The following is a 22,600-nucleotide window of genomic DNA, read 5'->3' as shown; positions in this document are numbered from 1 at the left end:
ATGTTATTAAACAAAAGAAAAATTCGGAGTAGGTATTAAAATCCATGGAGAAGAAATAAAAACTTTGAGGTTCGCCGATGACATTGTAATTCTGTCAGGGACAGCAAAGGACTTGGAAGAGCAGTTGAACAGAATGGACAGTGTCTTGAAATGAGAATATAAGATGAACATCAACAAAAGCAAAACGAGGATAATGGAATGTAGTCGAATTAAGTCGGGTGATACTGAGGGAATTAGATTAGGAAATGAGACGCTTAAAGTAGTAAAGGAGTTTTGCTATTTGGGGAGCAAAATAACTGATGATGGTCGAAGTAGAGAGGATATAAAATATAGACTGGCAATGGCAAGGAAAGGCTTTCTGAAGAAGAGAAATTTGTTAACATTGAGTATAGATTCAAGTGTCAGGAAGCTGTTTCTGCAAGTATTTGTATGGAGTGTAGCCATGTATGGAAGTGAAACATGGACGATAAATAGTTTGGACAAGAAGAGAATAGAAGTTTTCGAAATGTGGTGCTACAGAAGAATGCTGAAGATTAGATGGGTAGATCACATGACTAATGAGGAGGTATTGAATGGAATTGGGGAGAAGAGGAGTTTGTGGCACAACTTGACAAGAAGAAGAGACCGGTTGGTAGGACATGTTCTGAGGCATGAAGGGATCACAAATTTAGCATTGGAGGGCATCGTGGAGGGTAAAAATCATAGAGGGAGACCAAGAGATGAATACACTAAGCAGATTCAGAAGGATGCAGGTTCCAGTAAGTACTGGGAGATGAAGAAGCTTGCACAGACTAGAGTAGCATGGAGAGCTGCATCAAACCAGTCTCAGGACTGAAGACCACAACAAGAACATGACACATTCTACATCCTTGCAATATATTTTCTTGTGGACCTACAAAATAGGAAGTAAAAAAAAGAAAAGAAAAGAAATAAAACAAGAGTGAAAAATGCTCCTATCATAGCATGAAAATGCCGGCTATGTCGTGGGCAGAGTTAAGGATGTAAAAGTCCAAGATGCTACTCCAGGCGGGTGTAAAATGCATGTGTGCAACGGAAAACGTTGAAGGCTAAAACCATGATTTGGCCCTGTCTGATTACCCCTTGAAGCAGATCTTAGGATCGCTTAATGCTCTTTAATACATGAATTACAACCTCAACATAAATTAATGTAAGGCAACTAATACTACTAAATGATAAACGTTGTTTCTCATTATATATTTATTGTAGATTAACAAAACAACCCTTTATATTACAATTGTCTGTATTTCCTGACTTAAAATTGCTGATCAATTGCCCAACTCTGCCCCTTTTTATGGCCACGCGATCTAACATGAATAACGCGAAATGACTGACAGCATCTACATTCCAAACACTAGAAGACACTACTTTCAGAGATGATCTACGGTGGTGTGGAACCTCAGTGGAAATATACTAGCGTGATCACAGCTGTTTAGCTATATAGCCATAATGAGCTGAAGCAATTAGCAATATCACCGTATGTGCTGCGTCCGGTTCGTCGGAGTGATGGTTCTGCGACGATGGAAGAACTCCAGCCACAAAATAAAACTCTTTCAAACACTAGGACGGCAGAAGGTGGTCCTCAGACTAATATACTCTAATCTTGTATTCTCCTCTCTGTGTTCTACAGACGAGAAACGCGAACTCCCAGCCACAAGGACGGAGTTTAAATAACGTCTCAATGTAAGTATAGGCAGAAGAAGTGCTCTCAATCACTGAACGCTGTGCGCTCAACGACGACTTCCAAACCGGAGGCGAAGCCCAGAATCGTAGAAGTTCGCAACAGTACAGTGCCTAACCGTTCTAACTAAAAACTCTCCTGAGAGCAAAGACAGCAAGTCCGCCTGTACAAAAATGCTGATACTGAGCGACCGTCACACACGGGCGCTCAAAAACGGAAGACATCTTCTCTCCACTGCTGGCTCCCCTGCAAAGCTCGGCTCTCCACCCTCGTAACTCAGAAAACAAATCATCTTCTCGAAACCGCGGAATATTCTCTCTCTCTACAGATTCTTCCGAACGCGGAAAGTTTACTCTTATGAATAAAATCCGTGGAAATAACCCAACCTGCGTGATTTCTGAGGTGACGCTTCCTCATTCCTCTCAGCTGTGGGCAATATTTTCATAGTTTACGAAATATAATCCTTCTGGACTAGCTACAATATAGGCCAGCCGCCGGTGTATTGTGTTTCCGCGCCCAGGTGTCCAGACTGTCCGTCTTGACACTTCCTATGTCAAGCAGGACCAGCACACCTGTGCGGCCTTTTTTCCACCCAGGGCTTGAGTTCCACCTGCTGTTTCATCTCCACTGGCGTTCCAACTTCTACTAGTATAGGCAATCAGTCATTACGCCATTTTGATAATAAAGGCACTCCGTCACCTTCCATGCAAAAGCGATAACAATTATTTACAAGGCGTACATGACAATGTCAGTCTTCTTTAAATATTCTTATATACGATCTACGACCTATCAAATGATACCTAATTGTGGTAGTAGATCATAGCAACGTATGGTTCAAATGGTTCTAAGCGCAATGGGACTTGACATCTGAGGTCATCAGTCCCCTAGACTTAGAACTACTTAAACCTAACTAATCTACGGACATCACATACATCCATGCCCGAGGCAGGATTCGAACCTGCGACCGTAGCAGCAGCGCGGTTCCGGACTGAAGAGCCTAGAACCGCTCGGTCACAGCGGCCGGCGGGAAAGTATGTAGATGAGTGCTTGTAAGGTCCGAAATTATAGCCACCTTACAAAAGAAAAGAACTAGATTTTCGACTTGACTGGCATCTTCAAAGACATTTAAATCAAAACAATCTTGAATAGGAACTGAGCACCAACACCCCTTCTAATCGCGATCCTGCGCGCGGCCTCCACAAACATATTGTTAGGAAGCGCTGTAACGATAATATGTATTTACGGGAGACCGGAGACAGTATACATGGCAAAAATTCCGTTCCCAAGAAAAGTATATTAAATTAAATGAAATAAATTTTAAGTTCTTTTTTACTATTTTCTACAGCAAAACTTCACGATAAAGTGGCATTCGAAGATTGAAATTGCTTGATGAGTCGCTGGAATGCGGTGGTGTCGAAGCGAGAGATCGATTGCAGGCGATATCGCTGCTGGATTGTTAACAGTACATCGTTAGTGTGTTGCCGGGGGAAAAGGGGGGGGGACGATAACGGTCATTTTGGTACACTTGTCACTGGGCCTTCATAGACAACTTGTAATTAATCGGAAAGAAGTGTAGAGTGGATCTATATGGGCACTGCGCGCTGCAAAATTTTTCACTATTACAGTATAAACGCATTGCTTCTGTGATTATGCAAGCACCAGCAAACTGCGGCCCGACTTGTATTCTAGAAGAGTGTTTCCAATAGAACGTAAAATGAAGTTACGATGCAAATATCTTATCGTTTCTTGACTTCCCATAATTCAAAGACTTCATTAATTCTTTGTTGCACTGCTGTTCCTTTTCTGTAATTAAATTTTTATATTACCAAACTGCTGTCCCGGAACGAATTACCAATCGCAGGTTGCCTACTTAACGGCTTCCAGGGCCGACATAATTTGATTTGCAATGTTTCCTGTAGTCACTGACCGAATTTAAAAATTGAAAATTCTGCATAATATGCTCATTAAGAAGTATAATCTTATGTTAAAAGTTTAACACAAGTATTACAGTTAGAAACTGTATGTTTGTCTTTAGGCTGCGTAACTGATGGCGAGCAAATGCCAGGAATTTATTCATCCACTATTTGAGAATGAGAGAACTTAGCGACTTCCAACGAATTTTACACATAATTTCAGACCTACGAAACTTTATCACGCTGACACGCTAGACAGAATGACGAAAGGAAAAAAAAGTTATCAGTTACCACCTTTTCGCTGTTCATGCGGTCAAACTTCATCGTCAGACACGATATTTTAATTTATTGCTACTTTACTTTCGACTTTATTTTGCAACACAGTTTGCAGACAGAATGCACATATATCGCTGAATGCACCTGCAAAATTATATCATCGTACGATACATGGTTCAAAACATATGGTATCATAAACATTTAAGCTTTTGCTTAAAATGGGGCACAGTAAAACTTAAACATCAAGCATAATGTTTTAATTTATTACTTCTTTACTAAATTTCGTAATGAGAGGGCGCAGCGACTTCCAAAAAACTTTAAGCATTTTCCAAAAATTTCCTAAATTTTTTCTCATTTACTTGCTGATTTGTTAAATAAATAGACGTTTGAAGCTGCTTTATACATGGTAGTTCTAGTTTTTTTTTTTTTTTTTAAAGAATCGACGGTTTAATAGGTTATTCTAAACTAACCCTGAAGTATTAGGCCAATAATCGTTGTATTATCCATTCTGAGAAATATGAGTGAGTGAACGCCAAATATATTCCTCGAAAACTTTCTAAATATCTTTTTCTCCGCGTCGTTAGGCGTGTTGAAGCACATCCTTCGATATTATTTCTAAATATCTTTTTCTCCGCGTCGTTAGGCGTGTTGAAGCACATCCTTCGATATTATTCTACACCAACGTATTTCTCTTTGTCAGTGTTATTGTTTGGAGACGATGACAAACAAGTGAAGCATCTTAGAGAAACTGTGTTTATGGTTAATGTTGATCGCGCGATCATGGGTACTTGGGAATCTCTCACTCGAATGAAAAACATCACTAGCTTTTCGGGAAGAAAATTCATTCTTTTTTGTAAGTACCTTTATTGTTCGTATACATGTTAGCTCATAAAATCACATACAGTGAGAAAAACAGTTATTGTGGAACTTCTTTCATTTCTTGGATTTGTATCCCGTTTCTCTCGATGAAGCAGCCAGCAATGTATCTGTAGTGATTTTTGAAGAGGAACTAGTTAAATTTCGACTGTTTGTTAATGCCTGCAACGTTCATCGATGCAGTAGCTGTCACCAACTGTCACTCGATTATAAGCGACAGGGCACATAGGAACAACTTCTCAAATAGTAAGTAAAGTTCTTTTTTACATTCTTTCATCGAATGTTAGCCACCAGTACCAGAATTGTTCTGTGGACACTGTATAGAATAATTCTTACACAAGATTACTACAGAAACAGTTGAACAGGTGGAAGTAGTGGTCAGTTACACAATCTTCAGCAGACCATTAAGTTTATTTACACGTATCGTTTGGGTCACTACCCGAATTCAGTCCTTTACGATGACGTTTTCCAAACCATGAATAGTCAGTTTATGAACTTCATTGATACAATTTTTTTTATTTGCTTTCACTTTCGTCGAAATGAGTTCAACCGCGTTGAAGTGGCAGTGACGTTCATAATTATAATCTACCTCGTCATTAACAGCTACTAATTTCAGTCCATTGTCAACAGTAACGTGGTTTTCTATTAATCTCATAATAATTTCTTCCTTTCGCGAGAACAGTGATGGATACTTGTCATTTATAACAGCATAGTGTAAAGTACAATAAAGAATTTCTGAACTAGTAAACAAATAACTTTAGAATTAACTTAAAAATGTATCTCGACTTGATTCTACATGGTACTCACGCGTTTTCTTCAGTGTGAAAAGCTGTCGGCCGACGGGACACGTCTTGGATGTACCGGCATGTAAACGGATAAATCTACAACATTTCTTACCGAAGAGCATCATACGTTTTTTCTCTTTCGTCATTTCACTCTTTCGCAACAATTTGATCAGCCTTCATCCACGTTTCGCTGATTCTAACTACATCCACGTTTCGCTGATTCTAACTATGTCCTTCAAATTAATGTTGTACACTTCAACTCAAAATCTGCATCGGCAAGCTTGCACACACAGTCTAACTGCAACAACGCATTAAAGATCTATACAAGACACGTCCATTCTTTCTCGGTTTGTTGTGCTGCAGTGCCACGAACTCCTATACCAATTTATAAAAACGGTACCTAATGGTAATATACTGTAGACCTAGGCTGTTGGGTCGTAAATATAGTTCACTGTTCCTGAAACGTCTGGCAAAAAAAAACTATTCGGTAGCTAAAACTTCCTGGCAGATTAAAACTGTGTGCCGGACCGAGACTCGAACTCAGGACCTTTGCCTTTCGCGGGCAAGTGGTCTACCAACTTTTTTTTTTTTTTAATCTCATTTTGTTCGCCTTTGTTCTTTGCGTCTGCTCAGGGCGGACGTCGTAAGACATCCGTTTAAGTTCGTTGATGATAGATCAACTCAGTTTTTTTATTACAGAGGGCACGTAACCCTCTGACCGAACACGCTGAGCTACCGTGCCGGCTGACTGAGCTACCCAAGCACGACTCACGCCCCGTCCTCACAGCTTCACTTCTGCCAGTACCTCGTCGCCTACCTTCCAAACTTTACAGAAGCTCTCTTCCTAAGGAAGTTTCATCATATCAGCGCACACTCCGCTGCAGAGTGGAAACCTCATTCTGGAAACATCCCCTAGGCTGTGGCTAAGCCATGTCTCCGCAATATCCTTTCTTTCAGGAGTGCTAGTTCTGCAAGTTTCGCAGGAGAGCTTCTGTAAAGTTTAGAAGGTAGGAGACGAGGTACTGGCAGAAGTGAAGCTGTAGGACGGGGCGTGAGTCGTGCTTGGGTAGCTCAGTTGGTAGAGCACTTGCCCGCGAAAGGCAAAGGCCCCGAGTTCGAGTCTCGGTCCGGCACACAGTTTTAATCTGCCAGGAAGTTTCATATCAGCGCACACTCCGCTGCAGAGTGGAAATCTCATTCTGGTATTCGGTAGCTGATATCACGAATGTACACTGATCATCCAGAACATTACGATCACATCAAAAATGACCGGTATATTTGAAACGGCAATAAAAACTAAACGAGCAGCGATAGAAATACACCGTTTGTTGCAATATGCTTGGGACAACAGTACATTTTCAGGCAGACAAACTTTCGAAATTACAGTAGTTACAATTTTCAACAACAGATGGCGCTGCGGTCTGGGAAACTCTATAGTACGATATTTTCCACATATCCACCATGCGTAGCAATAATATGGCGTAGTTTCTGAATGAAATTACCCGAAACCTTTGACAACGTGTCTGGCGGAATGGCTTCACATGCAGATGAAATGTACTGCTTCAGCTGTTCAATTGTTTCTGGATTCTGGCGGTACACCTGGTCTTTCAAGTGTCCCCACAGAAAGAAGTCACAGGGGTTCATGTCTGGCGAATAGGGAGGCCAATCCACGCCGCCTCCTGTATGTTTCGGATAGCCCAAAGCAATCACACGATTATCGAAATATTCATTCAGGAAATTAAAGACGTCGGCCGTGCGATGTGGCCGGGCACCATCTTGCATAAACCACGAGGTGTTCGCAGTGTCGTCTAAGGCAGTTTGTACCGCCACAAATTCACGAAGAATGTCCAGATAGCGTGATGCAGTAATCGTTTCGGATCTGAAAAATGGGCCAATGATTCCTTTGGAAGAAATGGCGGCCCAGACCAGTACTTTTTGAGGATGCAGGGACGATGGGACTGCAACATGGGGCTTTTCGGTTCCCCATATGCGCCAGTTCTGTTTATTGACGAAGCCGTCCAGGTAAAAATAAGTTTCGTCAGTAAACCAAATGCTGCCCACATGCATATCGCCGTCATCAATCCTGTGCACTATATCGTTAGTGAATGGCTCTCGTGCAGCAATGGTAGCGGCGCTGAGGGGTTGCCGCGTTTGAATTTTGTATGGATAGAGGTGTAAACTCTGGCGCATGAGACGATACGTGGACGTTGGCGTCATTTGGACCGCAGCTGCAACACAGCGAACGGAAACCCGAGGCCGCTGTTGGATCACCTGCTGCACTAGCTGCGCGTTGCCCTCTGTGGTTGCCGTACGCGGTCGCCGTACCTTTCCAGCACGTTCATCCGTCACGTTCCCAGTCCGTTGAAATTTTTCAAACAGATCCTTTATTGTATGGCTTTTCGGTCCTTTGGTTACATTAAACCTCCGTTGAAAACTTCGTCTTGTTGCAACAACACTGTGTTCTAGGCGGTGGAATTCCAACACCAGAAAAATCCTCTGTTCTAAGGAATAAACCATGTTGTCTACAGCACACTTGCACGTTGTGAACAGCACACGCTTACAGCAGAAAGACGACGTACAGAATGGCGCACCCACAGACTGCGTTGTCTTCTATATCTTTCACATCACTTGCAGCGCCATCTGTTGTTGAAAATTGTAACTACTGTAATTTCGAAAGTTTGTCCGCCTGAAAATGTACTGTTGTCCCAAGCATATTGCAACAAACGGTGTATTTCTATCGCTGCTCATTAAGTTTTTAAAGCCGTTTCAAATATACCGGTCATTTTTGAAACACCCTGTACCTAATAGCTGGTATGTCCACCTTTGGCACGGATAACAGTGGCGGCGCGTTGTGCCATGGAAACAACGAGGCCTTGGTAGGTCGCTGGAGGGAGTTGTCACCACATTTGCACACAGAAGTCACCAAATTCCCGAAAATACCGGGGAGGCGTTGACGGGGGCCACGTTCGATCACATCCTAGATGTGTTCGTTCGGGGGGGGGGGGGGGAGGGGGGCAGTACACAAATTGCAGCTCGCCACTGTGTTCCTCGAACCAATGCATCATACTCCTGGCCTTGAGACAGGGCGCAATATCTTCGTGGAAAATGACACTGCCGTCAGGAAACATGATCGTCATGAAGGGGTGTAGTGATCCGCAGCCAGTGTACGATAGTCCTTGGTGGTCATGGTGCCTTCAACGAGCTCCACTGAACCCATGGATGCCCACATGAATGTTCCCCAGAACATAATGGAGCCGCCACCGGCTTGTCTCCGTCCCGCAGTACAGTTGTTCCCCTGGAAGACGACAGATTCGCGCTCTCCCATCGGCGTGACGAAGAAGGCACCGTGTTTCACCGGACCATGCAACGCTCTGCCACTATGCCAACTTCCAGTGCCGATGGTCACGTGTCCACTTCAGTCGTAGTTGCCGAAGTCGTGGTCTTAACATTGGCACATGCATGGGTCGTCGGCTGTGGAAGCCTGTCTTTAGGGGTGTTCGGTACACTATGTGTTCAGCAACATTCGTACTCTACCCAGCTTAAAGCCTGATGTTAGTTCCGCCACAGTTCGCCGCCTGTTCTGTATTACTTCTGTCCAGCCTGCTACGTCTGATATCTGTAATGAGGGGTGAGTGCCCATCTCCGAGACGTCTGGACATCGTGTCGCCTTGGTTTCGACACGTGTTGGATACACTCACCACAGTACTTCTCGAACATCCGACAAGTCGTGCAGTTTGTGCCGAGCCTCTGGGCCATCATTACCTGCCCTCTGTCAAATTCAGATAGTCCGCGCGCGATCCTCATTCTGCACACAGACGACACACTTCATGCACCGTGCATGTGTCTGAAAATCAGGTTGGTGTTGACTTGTGTTTACTCTACGAAACCAATTATATAAGCAGTTGGGTTCAGATGGTGTAGTGACCAGGTAGTGCAATGCAACAACAATGTGACTTACCCGAAACTATGGCATGGAGAGCCATAGGACGGTTGGAAGCGGGACAGACACAGAGGGAGGTGGCTGCACCTGTTGGAGTCTCAAAAAGTGTAATGTGGAAGCGATTTGAGACAACAGGAACCGTTAAAAGAAGGCAAGGCCAAGGTCGTCCAAGGGGAACATCAGTAACAGATAACCGTTAGTGCCGGCCAGAGTGGCTGAGCGGTTCTAGGCGCTTCAGTCTGGAATCGCGCGACCGCTACGGTCGCAGGTTCGAATCCTGCCTCGGGCATGGATATGTGTGATGTCCTCGGGTTAGGTAGGTTTAAGTAGTTCTAAGTTCTAGGGGACTGGTGACCTCAGATGTTAAGTCCGATAGTGCTCAGAGCCATTTGAACCATATGACCGTTATCTCCAGTTAACAGCCCGTCGAGACAGGACGCTGGATGCAACTCAGCTGCAACGCACCCTCCAGTCAGCAACAGGACGTGCAATATCAACACAAACAGTCCGAATTCTCTTTCGGGAATGTGGCTCTACGCACGGAGGCCTATGTTGTGTGTCCTATTAAACCCACGACACCGTTTAGCCCCCAGAATCTGCGCAGAGGAACGTCAGGATTGGAATCGTAACGAATGGCGCTGGGTGCTGTTCACAGATGAGTCAAGATTTTGTGTTCAGCCGGACAATCGTCGTTCCCTCATCTGGAGAGAACGTGGAACTTGGAACAATCCTGCTTATGTGCAGGAAACATCACCATATCATGGTGGTCGACGAATGGTGTGGGCAGGATTCAGTATTGGCGGACGTACGGACCTCTGTGCCGTTCAAAATGGCTCTTTGACTGCTCAGAGGTGTAGAGACGAGATCCTTCGACCTTTTGCTGTGCCCTACGCTGGTGCCATAGGAGATGCGTTCCTTCTGCTGGACGATAACGCTCGTCCCCACAGAGCTGCACTGGTGGACAACATGCTTGAAGCTGAGGGAATTGAACGAATGGAGTGACCAGCTTGTTCACCGGACTTAAACTCGATTGATCATGTCTGGGAATCACTTGGCAGACGCACTGCAGCCTAGACAAGCACCTCCCACAACGGTTGCAGAGCTGGATATTGCACTCGTCGTAGAATGGCCAAATATCCCTGAAGAGCTGATTGATGTCCATGCTACGCAGGTGTGAAAGTGTACTGGCCGTCCGAGATGATCACATGCCATACTAGAGGGCAACGAGAATGACTGTTTCACTATTATGGTAGCACCATGGTGCCTCGCTCTACGTAAATGCCATGTAACCCTCAAGTGAAGACTTGAGACAGCTAAATATCGCACTGTATCACACATAAATTACAATTGTAACCGATATCTGAATAAAATACGTTACCATGTATCTATTGTGTATGATATCCCACATGATCCGCTAATTGTCTTGAACAGTGTAAATAAAAAATGCGTTATTACGATAAAATTGAAAACTTGCTTTCAAAAACCTAGCTTCCATTGGATTCTACATGCAAAAAAGAGATTTTTTGTGAGTTTTTTTACGCGCACCACTCCTATGTTTCAAAATTGTGCGAATCGGTTCAAATTTTGTATAAATACATATAATTACTGGTTATCCTGTTGTTGTTTCGTGAAAGCTTTATGCGTTGCCACGTATAGTGATCTAAAGTTGCACATAAAGTCTTCAAAGACTGCTATGCTGTCTTGTAGAAGATTTATTTTTGGAAAAAAGCTTAAGTTCGTGAATTTGCGCACAGAATTGAAAAGGTGATGGTATTTTGTCATGCATACATTGTTTCGTAGTTCTTCTGCATCTTTCAGCCAACCATACTTAACTTGGATTGGTTGTTGCAACATTCTGTAGTAGAGTAAAAGTTGGGAACCAGATTGAAAAATACTTCTTTCATACAGCACAAAAAGGTATGTCAAAGTTAGGGATATAAAAGAATGGCTTTTCGACTTATCTGCAGCTTCAAGGACGTTTAAAACGATATATATTGACATATTTGCGGTTTGTTTTACGAGTTAACCATACTTCCCCAACGCAGTGGACTCTCTTAGCCGCAAGGTGCTGCCACGCCTGCATCTTGCAATTTATAGTTTAAAGTGCCTGATCCTGCGCCCACAATCCAGAAGATTCGCTAGCCACAGTAATCAATGTGTCTCATACAGCTGAAGAGCATACATGTAACAACTAAAACATTTTTTTCTTGGGGAGATAAAATTTCTGGGGATGGATTTGGTCATCAGGGGACTCTAAAACAATTTTTTGATTTCTGTGCGAGGGTGATTGCTTTTATTCCCCAAGGAGACCACTAACTCCCCCCCCCCCCCCCCCCCAATGTTATATGTATGATGAGGGTTGTAAGAACAAATAGACAAATTTATGTGCTTCTAGAGGGTGGGATACATCTACAATAGGAAGTATCCGAGAGGAGGGTGCATGCAACCTAAACTTTATGACATGACATGTGCAATAGTAGATGATACGTCTCAAGTTACATGACATGACATCTTGTATCATGTTAATTTACTTGACACGATGTATTATGTTACATGCCATGAATACTAACATAACAACTAAGAAAGTGCACTATGTCAAAATTTTTTGATCTAAATGTCTTTGAAGCTGCCACATAAGTCGAAAAGTTAATTTCCTTCTTTAACATGCTTCCCACCCCCGCTCCCCTCCCCCCCCCCCCCCACCCACCCCAAGAACCATGGACCGTGCCGTTGGTGGGGAGGCTTGCATGCCTCAGCGATACAGATAGCCGTACCGTAGGTGCAACCACAACGGAGGGGTATCATTTGAGAGGCCAGACAAACGTGTGGTTGATGAAGAGGGGCAGCAGCCTTTTCAGTAGTTGCAGGGGGAACAGTCTGGATGATTGACTAATCTGGCCTTGTAACATTAACCAAAACAGCCTTGCTGTGCTGGTAATGCGAACGGCTGAAAGCAAGGGGAAACTACGGCCGTAATTTTTCGTGAGGGCATGCAGCTTTACTGTATGATTAAATGATGATGGTGTCCTCTTGGGTAAAATATACCAGAGGTAAAATAGTCCCCCATTAGGATCTCTGGGTGGGGACTACTCAAGAGGACGTCGTTATCAAGAGAAAGAAAACTGGCGTTCTACGGATCGGAGAGTGGAATGTCAGACCCCTTAATCGGGCAGGTAGGTTAGAAAATTTAAAAAGGGAAATGGATAGGTTAAAGTTAGATATAGTGGGAATTACTGAAGTTCAGTGGCAGGAGGAACAAGACTTCTGGTCGGGTGAATACAGGGTTATAAATACAAAATCAAATAGGGGTAATGCAGGAGTCGGTTTAATAATGAATAAAAAATAGAAGTGCGGGTAAGCTACTACAAACAGCATAGTGAACGCATTATTGTGGCCAAGATAGACACGAAGCCCACGCCTACTACAGTAGTACAAGTTTATATGCTAACTAGCTCTGCAGATGACGAAGTAATTGAAGAAATGTATGATGAAATAAAAGAAATTATTCAGATAGTGAAGGGAGACGAAAATTTAATAGTCATGGGTGACTGGAATTCGGTAGTAGGAAAAGGGAGAGAAGGAAGCGTAGTAGGTGAATATGGATTGGGGCTAAGAAATGAAAGAGGAAGCCGCCTGATAGAATTTTGCACAGAGCGCAACTTATAATCATAGCTAACACTTGGTTCAAGAATCATAAAAGAAGGCTGTATACGTGGAAGAAGCCTGGAGATACTGACAGGTTTCAGATAGATTACATAATGGTAAGACAGAGATTTAGGAACCAGGTTTTAAATTGTAAGACATTTCCAGGGGCAGATGTGGACTATGACCACAATCTATTGGTTATGAACTGTAGATTAAAACTGAAGAAACCGCAAAAAGGTGGGAATTTAAGGAGATGGGACTGGATAAACTGAAAGAACCAGAGTTTGTACAGAGTTTCAAGGAGAGCATAAGGGAACAACTGACAGGAATGGGGGAAAGAAATGCAGTAGAAGAAGAATGGGTAGCTTTGAGAGATGAAGTGGTGAAGGCAGCAGAGGACATAGTAGGTAAAAAGACGAGGGCTAGTAGAAATCCTTGGGTGACAGAAGAAATATTGAATTTAATTGATGAAAGGAGAAAATATAAAAACGCAGGAAATGAAGCAGGCAAAAAGAAATACAAACGTCTCAAAAACAAGATCGACAGGAAGTGTAAAATGGCTAAGCGGGAATGGCTGTAGGACAAATGTAAGGATGTAGAGGGTTATCTCACTAGGGGTAAGATAGATATTGCCTACAGGAAAATTAAAGAGACCTTTGGAGAAAGCAGAAAGGTGGAAGGAGTATATAGAGGGCCTATACGAGGGCAATGCACTTGAGGACAATATTATGGAAATGGGAGAGGATATAGATGAAGATGAAATGGGAGACACGATACTGCGTGAAGAGAGTGACAGAGCACTGAAAGACCTTAGTCGAAACAAGGCCCTGGGAGTAGACAACATTCCATTAGAACTACTGACGGCCTTGGGAGAGCCAGTCCTGACAAAACTCTGCCATCTGGTGAGCAAGATGTATGAGACAGGCGAAATACCCTCAGACTTCAAGAAGAATATAATAATTCCGATCCCAAAGAAAGCAGGTGCTGACAAATGTGAAAATTACCGAACAATCAGTCTAATGAGTCACGGATGCAAAATACTAACGCGTATTCTCTATGGACGAATGGAAAAACTGGTGGAAGCTGACCTCGGAGAAGATCAGTTTGGATTCCGTAGAAATGTTGGAACACGTGAAGCAATACTGACTCTACGACTTATCTTAGAAGCTAGATTAAGGAAAGGCAAACCCACATTTCTAGCATTTGTAGATTTAGAGAAACCTTTTGACAATGTTGACTGGAATACTCTCATTCAAATTCTGAAGGTGGCAGGGGTAAAACACAGGGAGCGAAAGACTATTTACAATTTGTAGAGAAACCAGATGGCAGTTATAAGAGTCGAGGGGCATGAAAGGGAAGCAATGGTTGGGAACGGAGTGACACAGGGTTGTAGCCTGTCCCCGATGTTATTCAATCTGTATATTGAGCAAGCAGTGAAGGAAACAAAAGAAAAATTCGGAGTAGGAATTAAAATCCATGGAGAAGAAATAAAAACTTTGAGATTCGCCGATGACATCGTTATTCTTTCAGAGACAGCAAAGGACTTGGAAGAGCAGGTGAACGGAATGGACAGTGTCATGAAAGGAGGGTATAAGATGAACATCAACAAAAGCAAAACGAGGATAATGGAATTTAGTCGAATTAAGTCGGGTGATGCTGAGGGAATTAGATTAGGAAATGAGACACTTAAAGTAGTAAAGGAGTTTTGCTATTTGGGGAGCAAAATAACTGTTGATGGTCGAAGTAGAGAGGATATCAAGTGTAGACTGGCAATGGCAAGGAAAGCGTTTCTGAAGAAGAGAAATTTGTTAACATCGAGTATTGATTTAAGTGTCAAGAAGTCGTTTCTGACAGTATTTGTATGGAGCGTAGCCATGTATGGAAGTGAAACATTGACGATAACTAGTTTGGACAAGAAGAGAATAGAAGCTTTCGAAATGTGGTGCTACAGAAGAATGCTGAAGATTAGATGGGTAGATCATATAACTAATGAGGAGGTATTGAATAGGATTGGGGAGAAGAGACGTTTGTGGCAAAACTTGACTAGAAGTTGGTAGGACATGCTCTGAGGAATCAAGGGATCACCAATTTAGTACTGGAGGGCAGCGTGGAGGGTAAAAATCGTAGAGGGAGACCAAGAGATGAATACACTAAACAGATTCAGAAGGATGTAGATTGCAGTAGGTACTGGGAGATGAAGAAGCTTGCACAGGATAGAGTAGCATGGAGAGCTGCATCAAACCAGTCTCAGGACAACAACAACATGCCTAATTCTACCCAGAACACTTCGTTCTTTTTTTGTTTTATGATAGCAGCATTTTTCATTCTAGTCAATATTAGGGAGTTGTAATACTTTTACACACATTTTGTGTAGTGGGCACACTCCAGCTCATGCTACCAACTATTGCTAATCGCGAGTTTACACTGGCAACTACTCTTGTCTTGTCTCCCTCTCGTAAGGGACAGTAGATTAGCTGTCTCAAAAATTTTGACCTACCAGTGTTCAGGAGAAGTGACACTCCCGCAGTAGTCCATGCTACAATCAGCCAATGAGAAGTGGATAAGCTATCACCAAGTGAATTGTCACACTTGCTATCAAGACGCAATTACGTCACAATATGCTTCCCAACAGTGGGACTTGAGACATTTTACACAACATTACAACTCGCCATGTGCTTATTTGTTATAAACGCTACAACATATAGACTTCTGTCGCAAAAGACTGAAAGCCCTGTGTGCTTCTAGAGAGTGGATAAGGTGACGAGGCAGCGATTCAGGGAGGGAGATGCAGTTTCTCTTAACATTCTTGACTCACTCCTTTGTGTCAAATGTCCAAGCACGGACGCGCAACATCACCGCCTGCTCAAAATGAGCCTTATCTCGAAGTATACAAACGCGACTGTCACCATTCCCTTTTCTCAAGAGAGGGTTGCGGTAGCAATAGTAAAGATGAGGAAAGGCTAAACATCCTGCCTTGGCAAAATGCATCCCATAATTCTTCAGCAAATAGCACTGCAGATTTCTCCACCTCTGATAACTCTGTAAATGACACACCACGAATGGGAAGCTTATCAGTAGTTTGTAAAATTTTCCTCTGACAAAAATCCGGGAGAAACTATTGTATGACCAGTTGCGTGCACCAAAGGAATCCTATGGAATCAGCCAGTGCCACTACGGCTTTCAGGAAAATAGATCTATTAAAGACGATATAAGCCAGGCCATCCAGACGGTAAAAGACTCTCCATACAAGATCAGCTGCGATCACAATAGTTGTTGCGGGCACATCTGACCTCCTTTAGTGGCCTCCAATGTTTCGAAAACTCAAGACGCCTTTAGTGTCTCATCTACAATGCCTCACAGGCGCCAAACGGTTGAATGGAAGACAGAAAACAAGAAAATAATAAAATACACTGAAAAAAAGACGCAAAATCAAGAAGCAGTTGTGCAACATAAACGAGAGTAGGCAGGCGTATTGCTGCATCTGAAAGATTGTATCTATTCATATTTCGCGCCAATCGCATAAGAGTGGCGCTAATAGCGCCACAATGAGGATGCAAATCATGTTTGCGTTAAGTAAACGCCGTAACCGTCGTGAGAGTTTCCCTTGAGATTGGACGTCGCGAGTTGATGTTAGTCAAGAATGCCTTTAAGGAGGCAAAGATGCCATTTTCAACACCTCAACATAGATCGAGCTTCTCATACCCCTATTTAATAGAGGTATGAGAAGCTCGGTCTTCCTTCTGCAATATTACGTAAAAAGTAGCAGGAATATAGCCATTGTACATGACTACTGACAGCGATGGTTACGAGAATGTACGGGCACAAGAAGACTGGGCTCTAGATGGCCACATGGCACTGCCGAAAGGGACGACCATCGTGTAAGGCGTGTGGCTCTGCCACATTGTATTGCATCTGCAGCAGCAATTTGAGCAGCAGTTGGAACCACAATGACACAACCAAGATTTAAAAACCGGTTACTTCAAGGACAGCTTCGAGCGAGAGCCCTGTAACGTGCATTCCTCTGATCTCAAGTCAGTGGTGTCAAGCGAGAGCTCATAGGAGAGTGAGGTGGAGGTCTGCTTTGTTTTCTGATGAAATCTGATTCTGCCTCTGTGCCAGTGATGCCGTATGTTGGTTAGAATAAGGCCAGTTGAGAGCCTGCAAACAACGTGTCTGCATGCTAGACACACTGGACCTACACCTTAAGTTATCCTCTGGGGTGCAATGTCGTATGATACCAGGAGCACTCTCGTGGTTAAACCACGCTCCCTGGCTGCAAATCTCTACGTCAGTCTGGTAATTCGACCTATTGTGCGGCCATTCATGAACAGAATTGCTGGGGATGTTTGCCAAGAGGATAACACTCGCCCACATACCTCTGGTGTAACCCAACATACTTTACAGAGTGTCGACAAGTTTCTTGGCCCGCTCGATCACCAGATCTGTCTCCAATCAAGCCAATATGAGACATCATCGGACGACAACTCCAATGTCATCTACAAACAGTATTAACCGTCTCTCTATTGACTGACCAAGTGCAACAGACATGGAACTCCTGTCCATAAACTGACATCCGGCATCTGTACAGGACAATGCATGTACGTTTGCATGCTTGCATTCAACTACACCAGTTATTAATGTACCAGCATTTAACATCTCGCGCTTACATTAATCTTTGATCTTGCAACATCAATCACTTAAATATGCTACCTAGACAAATGTATTCCCGAAATTTCATTACTGTACCTTAATTATTTTTCGGTGTAGCCATTTTTTTCATTCAGTGTACGTTACCAAGGACTGCACTCAGGAATCAGTCTGGGGTGAGTTTTTTTGGGGTTAGGCAACAAAATCCCTTATGTAACAGATGTATTGTAAGAAGAACATTGCAGATGTGTGGAGTATCTTCGCGCATGCTGCAGTAGTAGATATTCAAGAAGTCGAAAATTTCCCCTCTCAAAGACGCTAACATCTGCGTCCACCAGGCGGAGATATTCCATCAGATAGCAACTTTACTTTCATTTCTCTTCGTAGCTTCCTCAATCTCGGTGAGGTTACCAAAAACCAAAAGAAAGTGGTCAAATATACCATCATAACCATTCACTCCTGAGACTGTTATGACTGAAATAAAACCAGTTTTTAGAGACCTGAGTGACCCGGTTTTGCTTAGTAAACGTAATACAAATGAAAGTTTCAACCATTGCATATGGGAAAGATTACCCAAGAATGTTTTTGTAGGACTAAATACATTAAAAGTTGGTGTACTAGATGCAGTGATATGTTTCAATGATGGAGTGACAGGAAGGTTGGAAGTCCTGAGAAATTTAGACATACAATGTGGCTCTAATATGGAAGATCAATTGCTTGTGTGTGACAGACAATTGGTGCATGAAGCTGAAAGATTCGCTCTTCAAGTTACCAAAGAAGCAAGAAGTGCTAAAAGAAATGCCAAGAGGAAGCTTGAAGATAAAGAAATGCTGAAGGATGAAGACTATGCTTCAGGAATGTTCTGAGGCGCAGTTTAATTGGACCCATATCTTCATACGCAATTTCCCATGTATTTTTCAGAATTCAGGTACAAATATTTCCTAAAGTTTATAGGGTATTATTCTGTTTTTCTTTCTGTAACTTGCAATAGTCCATACATATGTAGTAGACCTAAGCCTTATTGCAGAATCAATTAAATTATAGAAAAATAATATTGTTATTAGGAAAAAGTTATAAAAATTAAAATATGAAATGTGATATTTTTTATCCATGTGCTGTACATAATAGGTGGAGTTAAATAGGTCTAATACCTCAGCCATCATGTTATGCATATCCAGTAAAAATGTGAACTCCTTGAAATGTATAACATTGGATTAAATGGTACCTCAATTTGAGGAAGCATTTTGGAAACAAAATTGCATCAATTTCTTTGTAATTTTTTTAATAACCCTAAGCAGGTTCAAAAATATTCAAAATACCTCTAATTTGTTTAGAAACTGTATGCATTACCTGATATCAGCCAAAAATCTGTCAAACATGTACATTATAAACTGTGCCTGAAAGAAGTAGGTGCTGATTTTTACATAATATTGAGCTGGAAAAGTACCCTGTGTCCTAAAGTAGAGGATAATGTAAGTCTTTCTTTCTTCTAGTATTACAGTAATGAATGTGAGTGCTGTTTTTAAATTGATCCATGTTGTTGAGAACAAATTTCATTACTGAGTGAATGTACTGTGAGGCTATTTTAAGACTTCCTAACCTCTTAAACAGATGCCTACTAGATGTGCAACTATGAGCCCCACACATTGTTCCAACTACCTTCTTTTGAGCAGTGACTACTTTTTGCCTAAGTGTTGAGTTACCCCAAAATATATTCCTTATGACATCAGAGAGGAAAGTATGCAAAGTATCTTAGCTAACTAATTTCTGTGTCCTCAAAATTGGCAATTACCCTGATTGCAAAAGTTGCTGAACCTAGTCGCTTTAGGAGATCCAAAATATTAATTTTCTAATTAAGATTATCATCTATATGTACAACCAAAAACTTAGTATGCTTACCCTGGCTATTGATTTACGTTGATGTGTTATATTTATTAAAGGAACTGTACTCCTTGCAGCAGAAAATTGTATGTACTGCTTGTTTTCAAAGTTCAGAGCAAGCCCATTTGCAGAAAACCAATTAATATCTTTTTCTATTCAAGTTTCTTTTACTGGACTAATAATGATGCTTGTGTCATCAGCAAACAGTGTAAGTTTAGTTTCTTGTTTCAGATACGAAGGGAGGTCATTCACAAATATCAAGAACAGAAGGGGACTCATGATCGAACCCTGTGAAACACCTAATGTTGGGTTGTGGGTTGTTTGGGGGAGGAGACCAGACAGCGAGGTCATCGGTCTCATCGGATTAGGGAAGGAAATCGGCCATGCCCTTTCAAAGGAACTGTCCTGGCATTTGCCTGGAGCAGTTTAGGGAAATCACGGAAAATCTAAATCAGGATGGCAGGATGTGTGATTGAACCGTCGTCCTCCCGAATGCAAGTCCAGTGTGCTAGCCACTGGGCTACCTCACTCGGAACACCTAATGTAATTTCACTCCAGTTTGCTAAAGGGGCAAATTTCCTTAAATCACTTAAACCATTTAAGGAAACATTTTCTTCCTGTTCTATAGACATGACAAAACCACTCATATGCTGTTCCATTTATACTGTAGAATTGTAATTTCTGTAATATAATGTCATGGTTCACACAGTCAAATGCTTTGGATAAGTCACAGGAAATTCCTATTCATGACATTTTACTATTTAAAGACTATTATGTGTGCAGTGAAATTGTTTATTGCTATCTCAGTGGAACAGCATTTTTGAAACCCGAACTGTGATTTACTAAATATCCCATTACTGTTGAGATGGCTAACCACTCTTGAGTATGTTAACTTTCTCGATGATTTTTGAAAATGCTGTAAGCAAGGATACTGGCCGGTAATTATTGACATCTGTGGGACCCTTCTTTTGTAGAGAGGCTTGACAATGGCATACTTTAACCAGTCTGGGAAAATACCTTGACTTAGTGATCTGTTACATATGTGACTCAGAACATGAGCTGTAATTGCTCCACATTGTTTTAATATCTTGTTACAGATATAATGTACTCCACCAGAACATTTATTTTTCAGAGATTTAATGATTTACCTTTTTCCTTATTTCACAAGAGGTTGTTAGACGAAAATTAATCTAAGATTTCTCAAATTGACTCTTCTGTGTAGAGCTTGGCTTTTTCATTGAACATTATCACCAATTTTTTCACCTACACTTAAGAAATGGTTGTTAAATACAGTGGCTACCTGTGAGCTGTCAGTTCAAATAATCTCATTCTCTTTAATAGTAATACTACCTACCCAGTGGTTACTTTTCCTGTTTTTCTTCGAACAATATTCCATACTGATTTGATTTTATTACCCGAGTTGTTATTTTAATCATTAACGTACATATTTTTTATTTTTCGACAACCTTTCTCAGTATTTACGCTAATTTTTGTAGTGTGAAATTATTTCTGAGTCTTTACTAATTCTTGCTATCTCACACAGTTTTCTTTTTCTTTCTGATGACGCTTAATTACCTGCACAGGGTTTCTTTGAAAACTGTTTGGTGTTACATTTAGTAGCTTTTTTGGACAACAGTGTTCAGAAACAGATATAAATTGATCAAGAAATATGTTGCTTTTATCATCAGCGTATGGCTCATTATATACATGTCCTCAATCAATATTTCTTAAACTTTCTCTGAAGTGATCTATAGATACCAGCTTTTACTTAACGTTTTCTTAGCTGTACACCCTGCTAGGTTTTGTAAGTTAAAAACAGTTGGCAGTGGTGGGATTCGAACCCACGCCTCCGAAGAGACTGGTGCCTTAAACCAGCGCCTTAGACCGCTTTTTTGTATAAAAACATTTATTAAAAAACAATTTTACACATTCCAAATACATACAAGTTATACATACATGAAGTTATTGAAACAAAACGGTTTGATCATTTCAATTGCTCTGACGTTACGAAAAGACAACAGAAGATTGTGTTACTGACTAAATTACCAGAAATAATTAAGCTAAACATCAAGAAAAAATTTTTTTTAAAGACATTCAAACTTCAACCTGAAGGAAGAAAATCTGCACTTTGAATTACATGAGCTCCAATCTTTACAGAAGCATAATTAGTTCTTTATGATGGATATCAGCAAGTTGGTGGGATAATTTTAAATATAAAACAATTTAATAGTCATATTAGACAATTTCTGAAATACTTGAGAATGGCGGAAAGGAGATATATAATAAAGTTGACTAGCCTTCCAACTACATTTTCTGGACATTAATTGAATCTTAATTATCTGAAGTGATCAGATCTATATAATCAGTCTTTCACTGCGAAACTGACTTACACATCACAGTGCAAAAATGAACAGGGCAATTTGCCAGCTATTGAATATTACATTTATCAGATAGAATCTTATGGTTTTAACCAATCGATAAGGACATTTCTATAAAAAACTGTCTATTTCCAAATTTCTAGTATAAGCCAATAATGCACCTTTAAAGTTTTGTTTTTTGACGCTATTAGACACACAATCTCAATGTCACATAAGTTCTGCACATTAGCTTATAAGTTGCAAAAACTACTCTCTGAAGTAGAAGAAGCACACATCATAAATATACTGTAACATCTTAAATAGTATCCTTAAGGTAACTACAATACATCACTGTCAACACAGTCGTCTTTTTATATTAACCTATGCCCATTCTTTCAAATACAATTTTTAACATATTACCGAACTTTTTCTTGTGATTCGAATAACTTCTAATTTTGTGGAACTCACACAGCATGTGTACCTTGAACTCTACGATGCTATCTAATCCTAATTTGTTAAGGACGTAGTTAACAAAATGTCCCAGCAACCAGTACACAGCGTTATTTTTTGCTTCTGGGAAA

General features: G+C 41.4%; 1 protein-coding gene across 1 annotated transcript in view; it reads left to right on the top strand.

The window, feature by feature from the left end:
• The first annotated feature begins 4,658 nt into the window (after positions 1–4,658).
• Positions 4,659–22,600, top strand: part of LOC124596404 — a 119,412-nt gene continuing 101,470 nt past the window's right edge. Inside the window, exon 1 of the mRNA XM_047135534.1 lies at positions 4,659–4,741. Within this exon, the coding sequence (XP_046991490.1) occupies positions 4,669–4,741 (73 nt within the window). The 5' untranslated portion in view covers positions 4,659–4,668. The remainder of the gene's footprint in view (positions 4,742–22,600) is intronic.

The sequence above is a fragment of the Schistocerca americana genome, chromosome 1, assembly GCF_021461395.2.
Source record: "Schistocerca americana isolate TAMUIC-IGC-003095 chromosome 1, iqSchAmer2.1, whole genome shotgun sequence".
Lineage (NCBI taxonomy): Eukaryota > Metazoa > Arthropoda > Insecta > Orthoptera > Acrididae > Schistocerca > Schistocerca americana.
The sequence above is the reverse complement of the archived record's forward strand: the minus strand, read 5'-3'. Positions and strand labels throughout refer to the sequence as shown.